This window comes from Dendronephthya gigantea, unplaced genomic scaffold (assembly GCF_004324835.1).
Source record: "Dendronephthya gigantea isolate DGI-Jeju-01 unplaced genomic scaffold, DenGig_1.0 000036F, whole genome shotgun sequence".
NCBI lineage: Eukaryota > Metazoa > Cnidaria > Anthozoa > Malacalcyonacea > Nephtheidae > Dendronephthya > Dendronephthya gigantea.
The window spans coordinates 1,333,014-1,352,190 of record NW_021163046.1 but is presented as its reverse complement, the minus strand read 5'-3'; the positions used below and the strand labels follow the sequence as shown (position 1 = coordinate 1,352,190).

The 19,177-nt window shown below is 36.1% G+C and overlaps 2 protein-coding genes across 2 annotated transcripts; one reads left to right on the top strand and one right to left on the bottom strand.

The window, feature by feature from the left end:
• The first annotated feature begins 2 nt into the window (after positions 1-2).
• LOC114525934 (zinc transporter ZIP13-like) lies at positions 3-6,400 on the top strand. Its single transcript, XM_028547394.1, has 10 exons — positions 3-380; positions 2,663-2,767; positions 2,980-3,122; positions 3,284-3,466; positions 4,013-4,102; positions 4,439-4,489; positions 4,796-4,858; positions 4,976-5,036; positions 5,692-5,791; positions 6,306-6,400. Exons 1-10 carry the CDS (start codon positions 104-106, stop codon positions 6,376-6,378), a joined length of 1,146 nt encoding a protein of 381 aa, XP_028403195.1. The 5' UTR covers positions 3-103; the 3' UTR covers positions 6,379-6,400.
• LOC114525933 (armadillo-like helical domain-containing protein 3) lies at positions 5,810-18,982 on the bottom strand. Its single transcript, XM_028547393.1, has 26 exons — positions 18,672-18,982; positions 18,284-18,340; positions 17,972-18,037; positions 17,784-17,864; positions 17,401-17,508; positions 17,278-17,323; positions 16,806-16,852; positions 16,590-16,664; positions 15,804-15,890; positions 15,369-15,425; positions 15,217-15,260; positions 15,084-15,144; positions 14,608-14,654; positions 12,876-12,957; positions 12,642-12,717; positions 12,110-12,202; positions 11,844-11,902; positions 11,589-11,654; positions 11,369-11,438; positions 11,142-11,202; positions 10,660-10,831; positions 10,173-10,299; positions 9,823-9,913; positions 9,335-9,413; positions 8,984-9,100; positions 5,810-8,838 (listed from the first exon to the last, which is right to left on the bottom strand). The coding sequence occupies exons 1-26, from the start codon at positions 18,873-18,875 to the stop codon at positions 8,746-8,748; spliced, it is 2,166 nt and encodes a 721-aa protein (XP_028403194.1). The 5' UTR covers positions 18,876-18,982; the 3' UTR covers positions 5,810-8,745.
• Positions 18,983-19,177: the final 195 nt, after the last annotated feature.

The window sequence follows — 19,177 nt, the reverse complement described above, 5'->3', positions numbered from 1 at the left end:
ATTATAATCAATTTATGTTTATTACAAGTTCTTATATGACGATCATTATGTAGTCTTATTTAGCCACTTGTTCAAGCAAACACGGCCTTTTTAAATCGCATTCATGGCGTTTATAAAACGCCTCGCTTGTGCGATTACGATCGGTCTCTTGATCGCTTTTCACCTTCGTATAGTCGAAAGCGCTGGAAAGATTCATCGTGCAGTACCACGACCAGCATCGTATTCAAATGGTGCTTTCAACGAAGAAATCTCTCGCGATCTATCGAGCGATTACAATCCTTGGTTTTATGCGATTATCGGGACATTGTTAGTTGGTCTCACGGGTATATTCCCTTTGTTGGTGTTCCCTGTAGAAGAAGGACACAAGCTCAGGGAAGGAGGTAATGGGACATCGGTTGCTTTTCAATCGAATCCTATTTGAAGTAAATTAATAGCCCTCTTGTGAGTTGATCTTTTGTCGTCGACGTTTTAAACGGACTGATTTGTCACTTTTGCATCGGTAATGCGCTATTTCGGTCCATAAATGTGTCAGAAAGCATATTCAAAACAATCCTAGTACATTGTCATTAAGACTAGGTTAATATTGTTGTTCTAATTTAGACATTTTGTATTTTGCAACATCAGTTTATTTTGTGTCATATTCAGGCAAAAACGCGTTTGTATTCCTGGACATTTTTAGTTAAATAACGCATCGCCGTAGCACATCGATTTAAAGTTATGGAGCAGCCAATATTTTAATGTAATACGCAATTTAGAGCGCTGATTTTAATCTTCCTAGCGTGTTTACAGTAGCATGTGGACGTTCATACAAGTGAACAATCAGTTTAATATCCCCTACTGCATGTTTCAAATCATGTTTCCTGCTGGAAATATTAATTCATCTCGTTTTAAAGCCCTTGGGCTGTCGCGATTTCTAATTTGTGGTGATTTAGATCACATTATCCTACGTATTTCAGACTACAAAATTTAAACCTAATTTTCAGATGAAATTTGTTTTGTGAAGGACATTTTGTATATAACATATAAAGTTTATTCAATTAAAAAACGTGATTTTTTTATGCGGCTACCTAAAAGGTACGCATTCAAAATTTCAAATTGAAATCATGTACTTTCAAGCTCATTATTTCCCCTCTTACTGTTTTACATATTCCTTTAGCAATGAGATATTTTACAGTTATTTCCTTATTTCCTGTTTCTATAACCACAATTTCTATTGATAAAGAATTCATCTCAGACTAGTTTACACATGATTGGCTGTTGTGATATTGCCCAGGTGTGAGGTGTCTCTAAACTATGAATGTTATCAATTTAGAACCCTCGAAATGGATCGAAATGAACCACTGGCTAGCCAATATGTTACATATAATCCAGTTGAATAAATCCAGCTGTGCATAATAAAATTTGAATATATGATATTAAACACACACGTACATACATGGGATATTGAATGATTTGCATATAAAGGACCCTTGACTTGGTCTGATCTGATATGTGTCAACCTTATGAAACTCTTTGTTTCAAGAGTGTATATTAGCATCTATAAGCTTAGGGAAAGTGTGGTGTGAGATTACATGTTCTGAGGAGAAAGGCATTACGATTTTCCCATCTGAATTTAACATTAACCATCTCCCAGAGAGAATATAAGCTGTTATGCCGAGACAGGCTAAATAGGGTCAACATTTTTACTAGGCATCAAGAAATGTGAAACATTTTGCATGAAACATGTGCATATATCCTCTGTAATGTACACTTTTATTAGTTTCCTGAATATAGCTATATTGGCTCAACATTTTATGAACAGTGAGGATTGTAATTTAATTCTTTCTCAATGAAATTGTATCAACTTTGCTGGATATTTTTACCATGGAATAGGTCATAAAACAAACACTAAATAACCAGGCTATGTTGCTTTAATTAATTGATTTTTTCTTGTTCAATCCCCAGTCAAGAGGTTGTTCTCAATTAATCATAGTCAGATGGTCTTATTCACCATAAAAAAATCATTATGCTTTAGCTATATTAGCTATATAGCTAAAAAAAGGAATAATCTTTGCAAATTTAAAGCTGATATTGGCCTGTTTCATAGTTTACTGCTGTAAAGAAGATTCAAATACTATGAACTCATAGCTTGCCATCACATTTCATATGATCCTGTCATAGACATATTGCAGCATTGAAATTAATATAAATTTAACAATCAATGAATGTGATATTTATGCGATATGCATTATGCAAATGTGTTTACAAGTGGTTGCGCTAATGAAGGCCTAAGTTAAAACCGAAAGCTTTGTAGTATGAAATACTTATGTATAAAAGACATCTTGCAAACTCAAGATTTCAATTAAAAGAAAGACAATACGCATTCAGTTGGTGATATTTCAACTCAATAATTCTAAAATAAGTTCGAAATATCACCAATTAAATAATTGCATCTTGTCTTTTTTACAATGCAAATCTTGAGTCTTCAAGATGTCTCTGTTTAATGAGTATTTTTCATTTTATACTTTTTGAAATTGTCTGCTGGCAAAGGATTTTAGGGCAAATACTTATGTGGTGTACCTACAAGCTAATTTACTTATATTGTTATGCAAAATATTGTCATGCAAAAGTACAAGAATATTATAATGGATCTATTGTACTAGCTTTACTGTATACTTTTTAGTGTCCGCAGATAAACTGAAGCTTTTGTTGAGTTTTGCTGTTGGTGGATTATTGGGTGATGTTTTTCTGCACTTGTTGCCAGAAGCATATGGTCCAGCCACTGCTGGTAAAGTTGTCTTCCACAAATCATATCAAATTAAAATCATTGCAAATCTCATTTGTAATGATTATTATAATTATAGTTTAATACCTATTTAGACAAATGAAATCAGACCACAAACATTCTCATATCATATTTTTGCTGAAAATGTAATTAGCACAATGGCCTTGCAGCTAGAATTACCCTTAATTTTTCATCATTTGACTTTTTACGAACAGCACATGACGATTATATGCGAATTGGTCTCTGGGTTCTCGGAGGCATTTTAACATTTCTCATTTTGGAGAAAATATTCATGGATGAAGAATCAGAAGCTGAAACAACTCAATGCAATGGTTTGTCAAATGGAGCTTGCCATGAGGTTAGAAAAAGGCATTCTTGTTGAAAATTAAATATTATCTTTGTATTCAGCCATTTTACAGTTTTCCTTTGCTATTAAGAAGTATTTTAAATCATTTGGTTGGAAGCAGATTAAAGTACTAGAGTGCAATGGGTGTAATTTGATTTAAACTTATGTTAAAGCCAAGTTTAGAAACTGAAAATGCCTGTAATGGCTCAAGTCATGTTGGAAATGGCTACAGCAAACACAAGGAAGATTCAAATGTGAGAAAAAGGAACAAAGAGTCAGAAAATAAAAATTCTGATGAAACCAAAGAGTGTTCACAAAAAGATAGTCATGTTCCTTCAAAGGAAAAAGAGATCAAGGTATAGTCTATGAGTCTATGACTGTGTAGTCTTCTCTTGTGGTGGGTTGCCATGGGGTCTTTCTTCTATTTCATGGGGAATGGGGAGGATTCCTGGCTTACTTGTGACAAGGACTAAAAAAAATTATCATGTAAATGATGTAATTGTTTCACCATGGGGTCTATGTTATCCAAACCACAATTACAATGTTTGGACTAAAGACTTCCCTTGTTTTTCAACGTATCATGATCCTACTGATATTTACCCCCAGGCTGAAATTGTTCCTGTATAATCCTTATTCTAATACTTTAGGGTTAGTAGTTGGGTAAGGGTCAGGTTTGGGATAAAAATTTAGATTATATCATTGTAATCCTTGATTCTTTTTCCGAACATGAATTACTAGCAAAAGTTAGCCTTTTGGCTTTGCACTTAGCCTGAAAATTTGAGATTTAATTATATGGTTTAAAACTATGTACGGCACCTTTATTGACTTAGCTGTGTATATTATTTTATATGACTTAGCTGTGTATATAGTTACAATAATAAATATCATATATATATACCTAGGTTGTTGGCTATCTCAACCTTCTTGCAAATTGCATCGACAATTTCACACATGGTCTCGCTGTGTCTGGTAGTTTTCTCGTCAGCAGAAAGGTAGCGATGAAAAAAAGTATATTCGTATTAAAACATTGTCGCAGGTTAAAGCGAAATACGACTAAAAGTAAAAATGTATATAAACTCCAGTTCAGCAAATTTTCCATTTGCAAAACCTAACATATTTTCTTATACTATCGGGTATCGTGACGATGATAAAAGTTTGGCTAATTTTTTAGCTGTTTTTAGGAAGTCGTTATTCTAAGACAAGGCATACATTAAATCGAGTCTCTTTTATAGTTTTACCGCCAAAACTTTAACCTTGGCTTTAGTTTTGATTAAGTAACTTTTAACCTTGGCTTTAGTTTTGTTTTAGTTTTGTATTTCTTTCTTTAGGTCGGCCTTCTTACAACATTTGCAATTCTATTACACGAAATTCCTCACGAGGTAACATGCAGGAGAAATATTTATTAAGTGTCTTATCGTCATCAGTTAACTAACATACATAATTATATAGACATAGTTCTAGCCAGACTGATGAGGCTGGCTGAATTGTTAAAGAAATATCTACCATTATAATCGCTTTGACAAGAAAGAAGTTAGGTTCCTCGTATTTGCAGGATCCCTTAGGAGAGATTTTTTAAATGATCAGGGTCAAATTGTCTCTTAATTCTGTACAAAAAAGTGAAATTTTACTCAAGTCGACTTATCATAAGATGGTGAAACATACCTCCTCTTTTTCAAACAATATAGATTGGTGATTTTGCCATTTTGCTCAAAGCTGGTTTTAGACGATGGGACGCAGCCAGAGGCCAGGTATAGTTGACTTGCTGTGATGTATTTTCCACCACGGAGCTTTATATTGCTAAAATCGTGCTTAATTTCATATTGGGCTCAACCCCTGAGCTTATTTCTTGATTTTGACTGTTTTAGATCGTCACAGCTACGGGTGGTATGGTCGGAGCAATTTTTGGACTGGTCTTTACCGAAGCTGGTGGGTTTTACCTCTGTGTATTTTGTCACCTGTGAATGTTTTTCCATATTTCCTGAATGCTTCATTCTCTTAACACGAGTAGAGCTAACCATGCAGAACCTTTAAAAGTTGAATCTTAACTCGAACTATAAACGCGCAGAGAAAATAAGGGAACCCTGCATATCGCGGCTTCCGTTTGCGAAAGAAATGTATCAATTAGAAGATATTTAGCATGCCTCTAAAACCGGGCTTATAGTTGAGGATGTGAGTTTACGGTTTACAAAGAGACAGTCATGACTGAAATCACACTGAAATACATGACCTGTTTAATGGAAGCAAGTTAACGCACTCTTTCATGCAAGTATTCCGCATCCGTCTTGAAATCTTTCATACACTACAAATATATGTAAAATCTGCTCTAAGGTGCGAGAATACACCAATTTTGTCTGTTCCGATTCACTTCTGACATATGGAATGGAGACTGTTGATTGGTTTAATCATCACCGCAATGTACCAAGTTAGCTTCAGTCGAGTTGCGGTCAATACATTGCAAGACAACAGACTAAAAAAACATCCGTCAGGAGTGATTTGGTTCCGCAACGAAATGTGTGGATAGACATTTGAAACACAGTATTGTGCAATGGAAACTAACATGTTTTGGCGTGTTTTTACACAGGTGATTCGGCAAGTTGGGTTCTTCCCTTCACGTCTGGTGGTTTTATTTATATTGCGTTAGTAACCATTGTCCCCGAGTTGTTGGAAGAGAAACGACCATGGTATGTACTGAAAAACACCCGTTTTAGAAACCATATATTATAGTAACTGTCTAATTGATATTTTAACAACAATCATGCAACTATAACCCCGTTTACACTAGACTCAATTTATTTGCCCAGTACGATTATTAATATTGATACCCGTAAGACCCAATTTTATCCTGTCCGAGACTCTCAGGGAACGGTTATTCGAAAGTTGGATAAAGTTATCCAGGAAAATCCCCACCACTCGGCATTTATTATAAGTAGCTTTATCGTTTTTCAAAGCTTTTTTACGACAGTTGAAAAAGTCACTATCCTGTGGATAACTTTATCCACCACAGTTCCAACAACCGACCCCAGACCACCAATAGAATGGCCGAGCACGTAAGAAATTGGTGTATAGGTACCCATTTTAGCTGTACCGTGCCGAAAGATCGATGGAAAGTGTAGAAAGGGCTCACGGCTCAATCTTGAGAACTGTAGTCTTTGACATAACCTGGGCTCAAAATAATTGCATGTTTTCATATTTCAGGGAATCTATGAAGCAAGTGGTATGCCTCGTGGCTGGTATCGCGTCTATGGGCCTGGTGTCTCTAATACACTGAGTTATAATAGATTATATAAATTCGGACTTATCCATTTCAACTAACGATCGAGGTCGCACTAAATTTCCAGTCATGCGTCCTTTTAAACCTAGATAAAACACTGATCACATACTACACTGGATACTGTGCATAATTTTGATTGCAACTATGCATAAAATTTTTGTTTTCCATTTTGAACTTAATCGCCCCGAAGCTAAACGCTTTTCGAACAACTGGTTCTGATTAAGAAACCTTCGTACGAGAAACGCATGACTGGAAACCAGTTTTGATGGATGAGTATAGATAGTGGCCACCAGACCGAATCGAATTGGCCTTTCTCACGATGACGAATATGCTGCCATTTTTGGGATACTTTTTTTTTCAAAACCGTGAGCGTAAGGCCACGTAACGACGAGTGTCTTTAATTTTAGGCTGAATTTATTCTTCAAATGGTCTATTGATTCTAAAAAAATTGCTTTTTATGTTGTTATAATTTTTTAAACCCATTTACGAAAATACGAAAATTGAAAGTGCCCAAAAACGTCATCGCGAGAAAGGCTAATTCATTTCAATTTTAGAATTTTTTTGACCTCACAGGCAACCATCTGTTTAGAAATATGACTACCGCATTGATGAACCGGCGGAATTATTGTAGATCTTACTGTTTGAAAACTTGCAGTAAATCGGGCTGGCTCGTTTGTGTTGAACCTAATTGTCGGTTCAAATGAAATAAATTCGTTATAGAAATGATTGGTTTCATTTTGATGTTAGATGTCGAACTTTTCATGTGCCGAATCGAATGCAAATGAACTTAAACAAACACTTTAGCTCATTTAAATTAGGTTCGGCGCATGAAAGGTTCGACGTCTGAAACAGGCCATAATGACGTTTGTGGACACGTAAACAGGATTGATGTGTCTCAACTGACTGTAGTCCCTTCTCAATTCGCCATCATAAAAAAATAACTGCACGTCGATAAAAAAAGGATTCTTTGCAAACGTAAGTTGGTTACGGTAGCAATAAAATGATTTACATGCACTTTACTCACATCAATTGTGTCTGGATTAACCACCGTTTGACGTAATTTTGTTGTTTGTGAAGAAATAAAATATTCAGTTAACTGAGAAATTGCCGGAAAATAACTTCTCTGGTTCAAATTATTGTGCAAATTCGGGCTTCCTATGGCTTGAAATACGAATTTTTCTCATAGCAAAAGAGCAATGTTGTGTCAACATTGATTTCAACATAGGTCGCTGTGGCACTGTCTTTCTGCTTGGAGAGAATTTTCTTTTGTTGAATGTTGACAAAAATGGATGACGTGGATGACGAAGTCATCAAAGAAATCCGCCATCACTAAATTGACGACGCATAAAAACATTTAAAATATTGTTTTCATAGCTGATTTTAATTCGCAAAAAAAAACTGTTTTAAGATCGATATGCAGCCATCTTTTATTACGGCGAATTTTCGTTTTAACGTAAGGTATAATCTTGAGGATTTTTTGCAATTTCAAACCAAAAGATATGGTCTCGTGACAGTCTAATCCGCGGTGAAGTTTGACAGCGCAGCTTTCGTAAATATCCAATTAGTTCCACATGATTTCAAAGGAGAGACGAAGGACGGAAGCAAACAATCGCTTCGCACCGGGAATTCTCGAGTGGAAAATGCTTTCCTACTGACAATCATTTTATACACTAATGACCGCCGACAATGACTATAGATTAAATAATTGACGTATACGAAAACCAGGCTTATTTTAGTTCCCACAGGACGCAAGAAAGCGTAACTCTTATGTTTACCCCACAGCTTTCTGAACTAGCCGCTTTCTTCCTAAGATTGCATTATTCGCAAATCATGACATTACTTTTTTATGAAAGTATCAAGCGTTTTTGTTCATCAACAAATCGTAAAACTTGTAATTTTAAAAATCTAAACAAATCTCGCCAGTCGCCATTTTGAATTGTTAAACATTTTGTGCCAGTCCACTGAGCTATATATTAATAATTCCTGAGCGAAGATATTATCACTGAGATATATAGCTCAGTGTGTAACCCTCGGTGAAATCTACATAAACTGGAACGGTAATCAGGCGAAAATTTTTGAAACCGAATTGAACGACCAGTGCCAGACTGCCAATCGATGTTGAAGATCGCGCCAATAAAAACCAAAAGGCAACTGGCACTGATCGTCACTTTGGCTTCAAAGGATAAGGGGAAATAACACTCATTTATCGTTCCAGTCTAAATAGAGTTCACCGGCCAGTCATCAGCTGCGGATTCAAACTGGTGACGTCAGCAACTAGGAAGGGTCTTCGAACCTGCGTCCTGAGCCCGCAATACACTATCCCTACGTCATTCTCGCTTAGTCGCATTATTACGGTCAGCATCGCTAACGTATCGAAGAGAATTCTTGTAGCAACGAAAATTGTTCGAGGTTTGTGACTGCGATACTTTCCCTTACATCAGCGGTTATACCCCGGACCTAAAACGACCAGATTTAAACCCAATGAGCCTGCGATCTCGGGTGCAGCAGTCTAGCCGACTAGATGGCAAAGTCTAGTTTGATGGCAATAAAATCAGGCTTTGATAGCGAAAAACTCAATAACACTGAATTTCGTGTTACTTACCAACTGGGTGAAGAACGATGATTCTTTGGGTTTCTCAACATATTTCTCGTAATTATCCAGGTTGTCTTGAAGCTTGAGAGTTAATGTGTCGTAATTTCCACGAATAACATCCAATACCTTGAACAAATCACAAAAAAAGATGAAAAGACTTGTCTATAGGATTATCATTTTATATCGACAAAATATAAATTCCTCAAAACAGCATGCAAGTCGACCATAAATTATGTTTTAAAACATATCAAATTGTCAGGTGTTTGAACACACTCGACGATGCCTCGAAACATTAAAATGTATTTAAATATCGAACTATGATACATAGAAGCTATAATCAAAGAAGATAATTTGTAGAACCTGTTCAGAGGTCATGGAGGACAGGTGATTTACAGCAGCCCAGGAATCAATCTTTGGTGAAAAATGATTGATAATTGCCCTAAAACGAATTCGCATGAAAAAAAATCATGGTCTTACATCAATAAATAGGGACCTTAAGCATGCACTTCGGTGCTACATTGGATCATTGAAAATATATCAATAAATGAAGACCTATAGAAGTTTTGCATTGAGTTTCCCCTAGGCTGAAGTTTTCGCCTAATTTTCTTTTACTGTAAGAATTCGACTGCAGCGGATTCCATTGACCGATAAGACTTGAAAAAAATCAAGCGAAAGAAAATTTTCGTTTGATAGAAAAATTTCCCTAGTGGGAAACCGCCCTAAGGTCTGTAATGACTGATCCATCGTTCCCATATCAAACTATGCGTTAATCTTCACCATACGTATAGTGATTTGATGAAGGGTTAAGGTTATACCATACAAAGAGGAAGAACTTATGAAATTGTTACCTTATGTTTACTAAGCTTCCAGCGAGAGTATTCGCGGAGTGTTTGCTATGTTTGTTTTCGTTACCATTAGTAGACGATGAATAACGGAGGGCTATAAAGAGACAAAGCATATATTACTAAGGCGCGAAATCTACACAAAGCCATTCTCCTATATTAGACCAGAGTCCTTGTGTAATTCTTAGAAAGTACTAAGTCGTTTCGGATATTCTAGCGAGCCTTTCGTAGACATTCTTGAGAGGTTTAACTCGACACACCTAATACCTATTTCCTAAGGACACTGAATTGGAAGCAATTTTATTTAGATCTAAAACTGAAATATTTTAATATTACTTCACCAGTTTCTTTCTTACCCATTGAATAAAGATTATCAAAGATTTGATGAACTCTGATTATTTCGTAGTACAGTTCATCATAACATGTCGGACTTGGTAGGAAAGTATCCCCGTAGGTAATGAACAGATTAAATACACTCACAACCTAAAGCAACAGTTATATAAGTTGATGAGCCTTCTTCAAAACATTGTTGTTGGGGGCATAGAACAACTGTCATACAATGATTTTTAATCTGGGAATGGCAGGGAACTCTATTTTTACTGGACCGATAATTTGGGAGAAGCCAATTTGCAGGCGAATTGAGAACCAGCGCGATTTGTCAACCGGGAAACTGGCACTGGTTCTTCAAATGGATTCAGACTGGTTTTAAAGATGCCCGGAGATTTATCGCTCCAGTTTACATAGAGTTCACTAAGGCATCGAGTAAAAATGCACCCAGAGAAACGTTGTAACCCGGACAATACGGGCTCGATGCAAGCAGATATACGAGGTAGACCAGCATACCTTGCCAGCGAGGTGAAATATATTAACTCTTGGGAGCAAGACTGTCTCGTTAGTTAAAATAAATTTCAAGAAATTCATCAGCGCCGTCCATAGATTGTTCCAGGAATATGACAGCCTCACGCGACATCTTTTTTGGTAGCAAAGCGTTCGCTGAATTATCCCAAATGCTTTGCTAAATGTGAGTATTAGAAAGATGTATGAATATGGGCAGTTACAGATACAAGGTACCACTGTGGTATCATCTTTCAAAAGTGGAACTCGCAATATCCGTAAATATAACGATGGAACAGCGTAGCAGCCTCCTCAAACAACTTCGAATAAAATGTGGTATAACAACTGCCTAAAATAGACTCCACATCAACTCTCATCAACTCTTCTCACGACGGTGGAAATGTCGTGAAGTGTTTTGTCCATTTTAGGGACTTGTTGTACAACATTTCACGGGAAATTGATAATACCCATAAACATCCAGTCCTTCTTACCTGTAGAGGTCAGTTTGTAAATTCTTGGTCATGTGTCCAACCACGAATTCCACCATCAAATCTAAATGGTTTTTGAGATGTTAAACTGATGGAGTAGACCGTTTAAACGACACAATGCATGCCACTTTCTCCAATTATTTATACCCACAATTTTTGAACTGAAATCCAGCCACAGAGACATTATTTTATCCATCCTAAGTGAATGTTTACCCTCAAGGAGCTCTTACCTAATAAAGCACAAGCCAAGGGTCTCGAGGGACTTGCTGTATCGGCATATCCACTTCTGTGATGCATATGCTAAGAACATCAGCAAAGAATATCGTCGAATAAAAAAATAACATGTTCTTTCAGAGAGATTACATTACTCGGATTATTTTCAACAATTGCTTGCAAAAGGGTGGGTGTATCGCTTCTAATGGTATTTTTTAACGATAGAGCAAAACCTACCACTTTGTATAACGGAACAGAGAATGTTATGTTGGTATCGTGAAGAAAGGCGTTCGCGTATTGATCCTAGAAACAAAAGAAGACAGTGCGACTATCGTGTGTGGCTTTGAAATTTGAAGCGTCTCCATCGCAGGGTGGTGACTTTTGAAAGAAAACTTTGATGGCGTTCCGCCGATGTGTGGAGAGTTTTATTAAAACAATAAGCAGGAGGTGGCTAGATAGCTGGAAGATAGTTTGGTCATGCAACTAACTTACCTCAGCGATACACGTCAGAATGATAAAGCATAGCTTCGCGTGGCTAGCACCATTGTCCCCTATAGATTGATGAGAGATGATGCGAGTTGATAAGAGATGATGACAGTTGTTATAAAACCATAATTTTGCTAATAATTTAACTAAATAGTGTTTTAAAACAATAGCCATTGATAAACCAAGTTTGAAAACATAACTTTATAATAAACACCAAAATCAAAAATCGTGTCTGGCCGAAAAACACAATTGATTGACTTGATGGAAAATACCTTTTATATTTACAAGAACAATAGAAGAATATGTGAGAAACGTGACAAGAAGATTTGAGGTTTCCTGACCAAGTGATTCGTCGTGGACATGAACTGACAACGGAAAAAATACCATTGGTTGGGTCAGGAATTCAAATGCTGGCAGAAAAAAGTTGGGCTCACGCATTCCTAGTTAAATCGATTTGTGTCCACAGACTGGATGTAAAATTATTCTTGAAACTTCGAAGGTTTTTTGAGATTGCTTTCGATTCGTGATTAGATAAATTGGTACCATGTATGGAATAATGAACGACAATCACTCTGTTAGGGTCAGCTAGATTCATATGATCAAACCAAGGCACCATATATGAAGGTCAGGGCCGTAGCTAGAAGCTTAATTGGGGGGGGGGTGTATATTCATATATTCGTCTTATGCCCGAATGATTTCTTTTGTACGCTATTGTTCCTACGGTATATAAACATGAGTATATGAATATACAACCCCCAAATTAAGCGGTCTAGCTACGGCCCTGATAAAGGTATATTCGCTTACCGTGTGTTGGTCTGTCCACAACGGGTATTGGTGAACTCGGGGATAAAGGAGGGGTTGCAGAGTGGGTATTTGGGGTCTGAAACAACAACAGAATATATAATATACATAATGATATGCAAACTGACACAAAATGGAGCATTTTGGTTTGTTCCTGAGCGCTTCGTGATATGCAGTACGGATCGCTCACTTTTGGCGGAAAAAATTGAATTTCAATTTTTTTTAGTCACGACTTACCGTCACATGACTAAGAACGGTAAAAAAATGCCGATTAAGATGAACGGCTTCGTATAGAGCGAGTAAGACCATACTATTGATCCTGTAAGGATAAAACACAAAACAGCTCGTGAATTGAGAGAAATTGTTTGTATCAGTTTTGAGATTTGTATTGACCAATACATGAAGTGCTGTAAGAGTTATCTTTCCTATGTAGTGAGGAGGCGAAGATAAACCCGCTTAATGTTTGTATATGAGCGTCAAACGTTCTGGAAACTTTACATAGGACAAGCATTTGACCACTAAAGCAGCGTGGTTATCCATGTCAAAATATTTGACATCATAACCAAAGCATGGTTATATTGTTTAATGTTTGTATATAGCGCCAAACATGCTTGCAACTTTACATAGGATAAGCATTTGACCATTAAAACAGCGTGGTTATCCATGTCAAAATATTTGACATCATAACCAAAGCATGGTTATATTGTTTAATGTTTGTATATAGCGCCAAACATGCTTGCAACTTTACATATAGGACAAGCTTTGACCATTAAAATAGCGTGGTTATGCATGTCAAAATATTTGACATCATAACCAAAGCATGGTTATATTGTTTAATGTTTGTATATATGAGCGCCAAACATGCTTGCAACTTTACATAGGACAAGCATTTGACCATTAAAACAGCGTGGTTATCCATGTCAAAATATTTGACATTGTAACCAAAGCATATTTATATTGTTTAATGTTTGTATATGAGCGCCAAACATGCTGGAAGCTTATACATAGGACAAGCATTTGACCATTAAAACAGCGTGGTTATCCATGTCAAAATATTTGACATTGTAACCAAAGCATGGTTATATTGTTTAATGTTTGTATATGAGCGCCAAACATGCTCGCAACTTTACCTTGGACAAGCATTTGACCATTAAAACAGCGTGGTTATCCATGTCAAAATATTTGACATCATAACCGAAGCATGGTTATATCGTTTAATGTTTGTATATGAGCGCCAAACATGCTCGCAACTTTACCTTGGACAAGCATTTGACCATTAAAACAGCGTGGTTATCCATGTCAAAATATTTGACATCATAACCGAAGCATGGTTATATCGTTTAATGTTTGTATATAGCGCCAAACATGCTGGAAACTTTACATAGGACAAGCATTTGACCACTAAAGCAGCGTGATTATCCATGTCAAAATATTTGACATCACAACCAAAGCATGGTTATATTGTTTAATGCTTGTATATGAGCGCCAAACATGCTTGCAACTTTACATAGCACAAGCATTTGACCATTAAAACAGCGTGGTTATCCATGTCAAAATATTTGACATCATAACCAAAGCATGGTTATATTCTTTAAAGTTTGTATATAGCGTCAAACATGCTTGCAACTTTACATAGGACAAGTTTTTGACCATTTAAACAGCGTGGTTATCCATATAAAAATATTTGACATCATAACCAAAGCAAGGTTATATTGTTTAATGTTGGTATATGAGCGCCAAACATGCTGGAAACTTTACAAAGTATCTACTATTTCCCAACAATCCTTAAATTGAGAGTTATTTGCGGCAATTTTAGAGGCCTATGTATATTTCAAAATTTTCCCGGACTATCCTAGCAGGTGCGCGGTTCCCCAACAATACAAAAACGCTCCGCGATCCCTGATTAGCTATATATATAAACTAAATATCTAAAAAAGTTGCAGAAAAAGAAATGTACAATATTTCCTACCCTATATCAAGAATTCTGCTTTCTTCAGATACAAACATGCTGCCAACCTATTTATAAAATATTAGTAATTTTAAAGCCAGCCGAAGGATAAATTTCCATGGACAGTTAAAGTGATAAATATCCTTCTTGAGATAGCTCCTTAATGTGCAGTAGATTGTAATAAATGTAATATTAAAGTATACAAAATTACTACACGAGACAATCTCCAAGGCAAACTCGTACCCAGGGTGTTTTCTCCGTGCTCAGACTCTGGGGGGCGAGAAAAGACCCTGGATACGAGGTTGTCTCCAGGGCTATGATTCGAGGCTATATTTTTCATATTTCATAATATTTTCCAAGCTTCGAAAGAACAAGTATGTCCAATTTAAGAAATATTCTTCCCCAAATTTTGTCAATGACAATGTGATCATCCACGCAAATCGATACAAATTCGACCACAGAGATTGACTGAATGTTAAAATATTTCACAGCCTCACCATTGAAGTAATGCTGGATAAGATTCCACCACTAGGTTCCTCAGATTTCACTCTGTATTTTCTAAAAAAATTTAAAATCCTGTAGTTTTTATCAATTTAGGAAAGGGTTGTTTCATGAATTCTCATTCCGCACCTGTTGAATTCAGTCAGAACGTCTGAAATGACACAACCCAGACCCTGAAAATGAAGTAACGAAGTCTTTGTGGGTGGATTTTTCTTCATGCGAAATTTGCTTTAAAAAATTGAAATGATTTGACAGTCTTAGGACGCTACACGATTGCTTACATTTAATGCAACGTCGTCATCCAAAATCGACAGCTTTACGATATAAGGATTTGAAGCCTGGGAGGATAAAAAAAGAATACGAAGGGATTCAGCTTGTGAAAGATTCCGACGTTCTGAATTCCTTTAGAACTTTTTATATATTTGTATTACGTTGGGAGAAAGTTGCCAAAATTGTCTCAAAGCTGATTTTAAAATCTCATTGTGTGTAGTGCAAATATATACAGTACAAGGTTCCAGAATTTTGTAGACCATATTTCACCTTCGACAAGATTTTGCAAATTGTAAGCAAACTTAAATGCTCCAAGCACGGCATTCTAAGACTAGCTGTGATGGAAGATCTCGATATTTTTTATTTCATCAAAATTTAGACCACAGGCATGATATGATTCATAGTCGGATATATTTTGGAACGTAGATGCCCAGTAAATACCAAACCTCGTATTTCCTGTAGTTCACGAGAAGCGTTAGAAGCATAATCGCCTCGTATCCATGCTGTTGTCGTCCCACGGGACTTGCAAGTATCTAAACCAAAATTCAAGTACAACGGTGACTCTTTACGTTTCCTTCTACTAACACTCCAGTGGGTCAAATGTCGGCTTTCATATAACGCGTGTTCTCATTGGTTGAAGCCCGTGTTTGGATCAGGCCATCCAAACACGGAAATTTCGCGGGAATTTAAAAACAAATTTATTATGGTTTGCTATTTTATAAAACAATTACTTAATGGTTTCGCGCGCTTTTCTTAATTCTCGCAACATTCCCGCGTGTTTGGATCAGGCCATCCAAACACGGAAACCATCAAGTAATTGTATATTACCACAAGTATAAACGAATTAAGACCCACTTTTGGGCACCGATTCAAAAAAGTACTTCACCTACTTCACGCATAATAAAGCTTTGATTTAAACGTTTTTTAAATGAGTGGGCGTTTGTTGAAAAGCCTGTTAACCTATCTTTGGCCTGCAACCAAAGACCGCCACGCGAGTATTTGAACAATTTGCTTATGGGATCGAAGAGATTTTTAGAAATCGATCTAAATTCATTCGAGGTTTTTATTTTCAAATAGCTGTGCAAAAATACAATCGAAATTCCCTCGAAAAATACTGTGATCATCGTCGCGAAAATATGCGAAAATTCGATGAAGACTGTTGTAAAATGTTATAATATTAGTTCAGCGATGGCATAATAATGAAATTTTCAAAGATATTTCATAATAATGACCTTTACAATCGATTCAAACACGCTGTTTATCATGAGGTATTCAACAATAGTGTTCTGACTGACGTTATCTGTGGCCTGTGGGAAAGTACAGTAAATAAATTAAACAGTAATTGTACATTACATTATAGTATATTTTACGAATACTAGCTGTATATATTTTATACAATACCGTTATTTTACGAATACTACAGTAGCTGTATATACTTATTATAATACCGTTAGTAATATTAGCAGGAGCTTTAAGGAGAGGTTTTTCAGACTCACTAGAAAAAGAACAAAGAATTCAAGTAGTTTGTTGTGTTTATATTAGTGTACATGATAAGTGTAAAGAGATCTTTGAAATTTCAAGAAAATTAGGAGAGAGCTGTTCAAAGCTAGGTTAGCGCTAACCCTGCTGGGTTAAATTTCAATTCGCTGTTTTATATAGTTGATATGCTTCATGACCGCTGTTTATTTTAAAACTTGACAAAAAGTAGACTTCTATTGATCCGGAAAATATTCATGGTAAAGGCGTTTAGTTGAAAGGGTGATACGCCGAAGTTGGAAACCATTAAAATTTAAATATGTACTTAAGGCTCAGTTGATCAATAATTAAATAGAGAATTTTGTTTTTCCATTGCTTTGCAAATGGATATAAGTGTACCAGGTCTAGAAAGAAATTCATAGGTAAAGATATCTCTAAACAAACCTGGAAATTCACCCACCAGTATCGTGTTGAGGTTTTCAACCAAGGCCTGAAAATTGACAATTATATACATCAGTAAACACAGGTTTACAAAAACTGCTTAAAATTTCACTTTCTCAAACTGACCTGCATCTGGGACTCAGCTTCATCAAAGCCAACAAGAATATTTATGATATCAAAACCATAGTCCATCATTTTCTTATGATACACACCACGAACCATTGCACATAAAGTCTGAAGTAAAAGAAGGGTAGTTCAGGATATGAGAGGATAGAGAAGTGTAGGAGTATTTAGGGGTATGTATGGGAATTTAAGGATAGAGAAAGTTAAAGAGTGAGGTGTTGAAGGGGTAGTTGAGGATATGAAAGGACAGAGAAGGGTATGACTATTTAGGGGTAGTTAGGAGTGGGTAAGTACAAAAACTTGGAATACCAAGTGGCATATTTTGTTCCAAAGATATTAACAATTGTTAACTATAAGAACCAAACTTATTTGTCAACATACAGCACCTGTAGTGCATTGACTTGCTTTAGTGGATAGTCATCTTGTAATGCTGAACAACATTGAGCAAACAAAAGGTTGATATTACCCTGAAATAAAATTCACAAACAAAAATAACTAAATATTAAATGGTTCTTATGATGGAGACTGCATGAGGACATAGTTGTACACAGTCATTCCTGGTAGCCATCCATACCTTTACACCCATCAACTCACTGGGTGACATTCTCTCAATCAGAGCCTCTAAATATTCAGCATTCACCTGGGAGTGAAAAAACCATATAGATGTCCTCAATCCATTTTTTAGATGTTTTTTAAATTTTAAGGTTTCAGTTTGATACAAAATCAGAAAATTGAAATATTTCTCGAAGATCTGACAAATTAAGATAGAATAGATTTGGTTGAATGAATCTGGATACAAGTATAGACATTCCAATGGTGAATACTGTATAAATTATCACTCCATATATATGATAATTTTTAATTCTCCAAAGAGCATTTTCATTACCTTCAGCAAGAAAAATTCATGCCAAAAATTGTGATTCTCAATGCCTGGATCCTTTCCCTAAAATAAACATTTTTCACATAAACTGCAATACACTCACCACAAAATTCCCACAACCAACCAATATGAACATTGCTTATGTGTAATTACTTCACTTACTTGGCTAGATTTAAATTGTTTTGCACTATTCAGCTAGTCGCCACAAGCCTTTGCAAGCTTGTCTTAACTCAAGCAATATTCCCAGTGTTTAGATCAGGCCATCAAAACACAGGAAACCATAAAGTAATTGTTTTATAAAATAATAAACAAGGCAAGTTTGATTGGAAGAGCCAATCAAATTACAGAAACTTTTTACAGAAAGTTTAATGTTTTTTATTGAAACCATTCATACCTGTAGTAAAGTATCATATATTCCAACCAGTTTCTCCTTAAGTTTCAACCTGTTTGGCGACGTTGGTGGTGTCGTGGCGGTCTTCATCATCTTTGTATCTTTCTGTTCAATATGTTTCACAGCACTACCATAAGAAGATGCACTACCAAATTTGCTCAAATTTTGACTGGATATACTGGCTGCTGACGCGACACTCGCGTACATTATTTAACTGTGGTACATCGTTTCGATGCACCAATCCACAAACTGAAAAAAATTCATAAAAGTTTAAAGCGATCTTTTTCGATATATAAAGTTCCTTCCAATCCTTCGTACTTTGAGATCCTCTCTTTCAGTGTTTTGTTATAGTTTTGTTCCTGTTACGACATTTTACGACACTTTCCGACTGCGACTAAGAATGACTCTGATCTGAAAATGTAACTGGGGTTCGAATTGAAGTTAAGTTCACGGCATCCAAGGTGTATAATCCATCGCAATTATTGCTACTCTTGTTTGATTAATGAAAT